This window comes from Mytilus edulis, chromosome 3 (genome assembly GCF_963676685.1).
Source record: "Mytilus edulis chromosome 3, xbMytEdul2.2, whole genome shotgun sequence".
In the NCBI taxonomy this organism is placed as follows: domain Eukaryota; kingdom Metazoa; phylum Mollusca; class Bivalvia; order Mytilida; family Mytilidae; genus Mytilus; species Mytilus edulis.
In genome coordinates, this window is record NC_092346.1 from 94,533,524 (window position 1) to 94,540,444 (window position 6,921).

The 6,921-nt window shown below is 31.8% G+C and overlaps 1 protein-coding gene across 1 annotated transcript in view; it reads right to left on the minus strand.

The window, feature by feature from the left end:
• Positions 1–2,445: 2,445 nt before the first annotated feature.
• LOC139514993 (somatostatin receptor type 2-like) overlaps positions 2,446–6,921 on the minus strand; it is a 7,731-nt gene continuing 3,255 nt past the window's right edge. Inside the window, exon 2 of the mRNA XM_071304555.1 lies at positions 2,446–3,837. Coding sequence (XP_071160656.1) covers positions 2,677–3,837 — 1,161 coding nt within the window. The 3' untranslated portion in view covers positions 2,446–2,676. The remainder of the gene's footprint in view (positions 3,838–6,921) is intronic.

Consider the following 6,921-nt stretch of genomic DNA (forward strand, 5'->3'; position numbering starts at 1 on the left):
TGTACATGACAAGGACAGATAACTTCAACATGATCATGTTAATGTCGATGTATAATATACTGGTTCTAAGCTAACAACAATGGGGATAGTTATAAATACCAAAGAAAACTGTTTGTATGTAACTTAGATTAATATAAAATGTATTTTACCGTTTTCTCTCATCATAACATTCTACCCTCCTTCGGATGTGAATAAATATAACAATGAAACCATATGTGTCTGTCAGAGTTGTCCAAATTTGAAAAGAGTGTATAATCTTTGTTGCTGGAATAGCGCATTAAATCTGGTAGCCAATTGTTCATTTAACATACAAAAAGGGACTGTACAACAAGTTCTGCATTAAATGAAACTTTGCAATATTTTTTACATTGATTGCATGGTTCATTGCTGTCAGCTTAACGTACAGTGAAATATGAGTCATGTATATTCAACAAGTTAACAACAAGATAATAGTGAGCTTCATCATACAGTGCATTAACAGGGATAAATTACGAGCAAATGATGGTTCTTAGCCAGGAAATTTTATAAAAATAGTATGATGGAATAAGGCGTTAAAGTATTTTGTATATTTTGATTTTGCCATTTGATAACGGACTTTCTGTTTTAGATTTTCCTAGATATTGTTGTTATTTGACTTATAAATCATGCATTGGACCTTTGGTATCTTTCGCATCTCTTGCTTTATTTGGCCTTTTCAACATTTTTTTATTCGAGCGTCATTGATGAGTCTTTTGTAGACGAAATGCGCGTCTGGCGTAAATGAGTTTATTTACATGTTCCTTATGTCGTAACGACGATCCCGTTCCCTTTTCACCAATATAAACTACTGATCTAGATATCAGAAGATATGGCATGAGTGCCAATGACACAACTTTCCATCTAAGTAACAATTTATAAAAGTAAACCCTTATAGGTCAAAGGACAGCCTTCAACACGGATCCTTGGCTCACACCGAAAATCTATCTATAAGGGACTGTTTACCGGGTTTTCAATAATATGAGCAACACGACGGGTTCCACATGTGGAGCAGGATCTGCATATATCCTTCCAGAGCACCAGAGGTCACCCTCAGTTTTTGGTGTGGTTCGAGTTGCTTAGTTTTTTATGTTGTGTCTTGTGTAGTATTATAAGTCTGTTTGTCTTTTTTTCTTTTTTAGCCATGGCGTTGTAAGTTTGTTTTCGCTCTATGAGTCCCTGTGGTATTGTTCGCCACTCTTTAATGAGGTTTTGATTAATCAATTTCTATTTTTGACAATCAGTAACATCATCAACTTTATTATCTTGATCTTAACTTTCCCCTTGCCAATACTGAATTGTTTATTTTTATTCTAACACGATGAACTCGTGTATTTAAGTCTGACTAGTGAAGAGTTTGACAAATATAGATTGAAATAACTTATTGCCCCCGTCATAACTTTTTTCATAAAATTTGATATCTCTTTCTTCTGTAGACGTAATCATTGTAATAGATATTTGTTTCTTAGTTATTCATTTGGTAATTTGCTTAGGTATGATCAATGCCAAATCATTTCCAATTATTCCCGTATTGATTTAAGGTTGATGGCTATCACAAATTATTGAGTGGTTTCTCTTTGTCAGGTAACAATTAAAGGTTATAGAATGGATAGTGAACATAAAACTGTCTGAACGCCATGCTTTTAATTTCCCTGTTCAATAGCATACTTGTTTGATTGGTGACCCCTATGAATCCTAGGTTTCAGTAGATGTCTTAAGAGGTTTCATGATGTTACGTCTTCTTCTTTTTTTTTGTATTTCATGTTTTAGATTCTGTAACAAAACGTGATAGAAAAAGTCCCGTGCACGTAAAATTCATTTTGTACGGTTCACTACCGATCAACTACGGATCTTAAGAGGATTTCAAAATCCATTTGTGATACCGCCTACATCAAAATCCAAGGACAACTGTTTTGAAAAAATCTAAGTATACCTTCATTGACAGAGCCATTCAGTTAAGTGTTTCTCTTCTCACAAAGCCATGTTTGTCAAGTTAGATTTTTTTTTATATTTGTAATAAAACAATGCTTAAGTTCGACAAATTTCAATTTTGCATGCATGTATGAATATGAATTTGTTAATTTTCGCTGAAATAATTATTGGAAACCAACAAAAGAGGCTAGTATGCTTGGTGGAACTATGAAAAATTGTTATTGTACATTTGTACAGTTTATACATTTTATTTTTATCATTTTGTGTCGCCTTTTTATCTTCTTATCTGTCATGTTCCGCCGCCAATTGATATGAGGATCGAATAATATTTTAGTATGGAACGCCTTAAATATCGAGTTTCCTTTTATATATACAAATAGGAAACTCAATATTTAAATTTGTACAAAAACGTGTTTTCTTTTTTGCAATGACTATGGTTGCCATTAGACAAAACCTAATATGGTCTAACATATTATGGAAAAATCAGCATCAAAAGTAGATATAGGGATAGACAGTCGTATACCCGAACGTTATTTATTCTGTTAATAAAAAAATAATAATAACAATCATGATAATATTCGTAATAATAACAATGATAATATTTATAATAGCAACAAGAATACAAATGAGGATAAAAACACAGGTCGATAATTCAAAACTTATTTTAAATTATTTCGATCATTATAAATCGCTTTAACAATACTTGTTAGACACTTATCATTACATAACTTATAGAGACTTTCTTGTTCTCCCGTCCCCTTTGTCTAGTATACTTGTTAGTTCTGTAGTTCCTGCATCAGATAACCTATCCTCCTCCTGCTTGCCATAGCAACAACAAGACACATCTTTGCATAATACTTTCTTAAATACTTTTCGGAAATTGCCACCGCATACATAATATACAAGAATATTTACAGATGCATTCAGATAGTACATAACCTGAAATACGTTACCAATCGTTCGTTCCGTCGGGTTTACTTTCATGCCATTTTTCGTTGAGATTGTTTCGATGATAACTTTCAGTTTAAAGATATGTATAGGCGTATGTAGACATAGAAATGTTATGGAAACAGCAGTCAGAAGCCCAGTAACTGTACCATACGACGGTGTCGACCTGTATTTCCTTCTATGATGTCCGAGTCTTAGTCTTCTCTTCGATGTTCGGAATCCCTTGTACACTATTATAAACATCAGTGTTAATATTATAATTAATGGTATTATAAGAGTCACTGCGGTGTCAATATAGGTCAGAACTAATTGGTAATTTTGAAATTCTTCTTTCGTTACGCAATAGTACGACTGGTATATTTCTGCTATTTCGTTGCTCCACAGTGGCATATTATAAATACAAAATGATGAAAATGTTAGAAAAAGTATTATCATCCATGCTGTTTTCGATGTGCAGTACAGTTTGACCAGTGATGGATAAGACACACGGACATAGTTTTCTATCGTTACACATACTACACACCATACTGACAAAAAACTACAAATGTATGCCAGGAATACCATTATGTGACAAATACCGGTGGTGTGAAATAGCCTCACATCAAGAAAATCAAACCATGCTATGAACAACGTTGCAAGAAATCCGTTGTCAGTGACAGAGCGTACACCAAGAAAGACACAACAAGAAAATCCACGTAAAGATCTTCCTAAAAACAAAACTGTGGACAATATATTTCCTATAAATCCGATTATACATAGAATCGGTATTGAGTATTTCCGCATATCAAAATCTGTACCGCTAGTTGGCGCTATAAATGTTCCTTCAATATCTAATGTATGGTTATACGAGGTCATAATGTCTGTTTCAAGTCCGACTGATATGTAAAACATTAAGTATACTTCCGATGAGGATACAATTGAGATCCATCTGGTTTTCTGTACCTACATAAGATAATGAAAATTAGAGAAATTTTGTTAAAGTTCTATTCGCATTTTGTCAATTTGTTTCGTGTTTTTTTCAATGAATACCCCTCCTTACATCCCCCCTCCCTCCAAACAAAACATTTTGAAACCAATGCACAGAATGTAATGTAAACATTAAAGAAGGAGCTTTTAACTTGCAGTGAGGTGCTAGCGTTTTCTTTATGTCAAAGACCTCACAATGACTTCAAAACGAAGAATAACGCTAAAATGCTTGTAATTTTCCTTCGTTTAAAATGCCATGTAAAAGGCATGACAAGTATGTTCTTCTTAATTTATCAGAAGTTCTACCGAACATTACGTCATCGCAATTCAATTTCCCCAGATGACTATTTCTTGTTTTCTTAGTTGTTACTCTAAAGTGTACTATTCCTACACGTATCATTTTTTTTATTATGTCCAACAAGGTTTCATACTTTCGATATAGACGAAAGGTATTTGAACACCATAAATAAATATAATATGCACTCATATTGAGTTTTTTTTTAAATTTATGTTTATATAAACAGCTTGACATTGTTTCTTTATTCTTCCAATTGGTCTTCAATAAGTATGAATTTCCTATTATTAAAAGTTACATTCAGGATAGACATTGCGTGAAAGGAAGCAATTATGGCTTGTCGTTTCTTCAAAAAAAGGCGTGTTAATTTACTTTCGGATATAATATAGAGGTAACACGTTTCCTTTGTCTGAAGATAACAACTGCAGATAAGATGCAGACATTAGAATGGATAAAACTATCATGTCCATAATAAATATATTTACTTCCGTGCATTATATATCCATCTTGAAAAGTCAGTTTTGAATTATGCATATTCCTCCGTGTAACAGTATATGTTTTTTGAGAATTGCAAGTCTAAGCAAATGAATTGACAATATATGTATACATTTGAAACTCGCTGCAATTGTCTGCACCTGTCCTAAGTCAGGAATCGGATGTTCAGTAGTTGTTTGTTGATGTGGTTCATAAGTGTTTTCTTATTTTATATATTATAGATTATACCGTTGGTATTCCCGTTTGAATCGTTTAAACTAGACTAAGTCATTTTAGGACCCTTTATAGCTTGCTGTTTGTTGTGAGCCAAGCCTCTGTGTTAAAGACCGTACTTTGATCTATAATGGTTTACTTTTATAAATTGTGACTTGGATGGAGAGTTGACTCATCAAGGCACTCATACCACATCTTCTTATATTTATGTACGTTATAAACAGATACTCAATCTAGTTTTAAACACATTTATTTATAGTGGATTGGGAAACAAGTTTTTCAACTTATATCAATCCCTTTCCACTTTACGGGTGCGAGTGCTGCCTTGTAGCGGCATTAGCCTGCTCTTTTTCGAAATCTACAAGGGTGTCTTTAACGTGCAAGAGATATGGCTCTCTCTTAACACGAGTCAGCCATTTATTGTCCTCAATCTAACACAATGTTTTATCTCTGGTGTTAAGTGCTAGTCTTTGTAAGAAGCAGGCAACTAAGGTAAAAATCAAAACATGATTAGAAAAAACCCACTGAGCTAATCATGTTATTTAATACTAACCATCATCCTGAGTTAAAAATTATTAGTCTTTCGTTTGTGTGTGTCTGGTAATATCAAATAACTCGGTTAGAAAATTGGTTAGAATGATAGCAAATTACAGAGTTATCTCCCCTTATTCGATAATTTCTAGTGCATTTCAACCAAATTGTATCTTCTATTACCAGAATGAATGTTATTTTTGTGCATAACTACATATTATGAACTGAAATCAATGTCAATTGGGTGGGATTTTTTGGTGATGTTTTCACCACTGCCTGATTCTTAGGCAGACTGGCACTTAAGTATCCAACTTTTTACAGTTCATGACGTTTTAAACGGCACAAACACGGTATAAATTGTATTTTTAACAACACACATACATGTACATAAAAAGATATACGTTTTATTTGTACTTTACAAAAATATAATAAAAAAGTTCAGTCAATTTTGTACTTTCAGTTTAAATTAAATTTTATTTTTCTTTAACGTAAATAGTTTTTCGATATTATGTACATAATTATACAAATAACTTATATTAATTAAATATTTATATTAATTGTATTATTGAAGCTCACTTAACTTTGAAGGTTGTTTTACCTTAAAACAGAGATGATCATAATCAAAGTTCATGTGGAAGCTGTTTAATTGACGTATATGTACCCAACATCCCCTTTATCAATAATATTTTGTATCAATACATTTAGCTCTCGTGACAATAACAACAGTATGATTGATCCCTTTTTGTTGAAATTGAGAAGTTTTGCTCTTGAACGGAAATAAGAGTATGCGCACTTATATATCGTGTATATTTCAAACGCAATATATATATATTATCATACATTGTGAAAATGTCAAGAAACAATATATAGGTATACAAATAACTTTGACTCAGACAATATGTATACTTTAGTTATTGAATTTTTACCTGCATCAAATGTTATTGAATGAATGAATGAATGAATGAATGAATGAATGAATGAATGAATGAATGAATGAATGAATGAATGAATGAATGAATGAATGAATGAATGAATGAATGAATGAATGAATGAATGAATGAATGAATGAATGAATGAATGAATGAATGAATGAATGAATGAATGAATGAATGAATGAATGAATGAATGAATGAATGAATGAATGAATGAATGAATGAATGAATGAATGAATGAAATGAATGAATGAATGAATGAATGAATGAATGAATGAATGAATGAATGAATGAATGAATGAATGAATGAATGAATGAATGAATGAATGAATGAATGAATGAATGAATGAATGAATGAATGAATGAATGAATGAATGAATGAATGAATGAATGAATGAATGAATGAATGAATGAATGAATGAATGAATGAATGAATGAATGAATGAATGAATGAATGAATGAATGAATGAATGAATGAATGAATGAATGAATGAATGAATGAATGAATGAATGAATGAATGAATGAATGAATGAATGAATGAATGAATGAATGAATGAATGAATGAATGAATGAATACTTTATTACTCCCGATA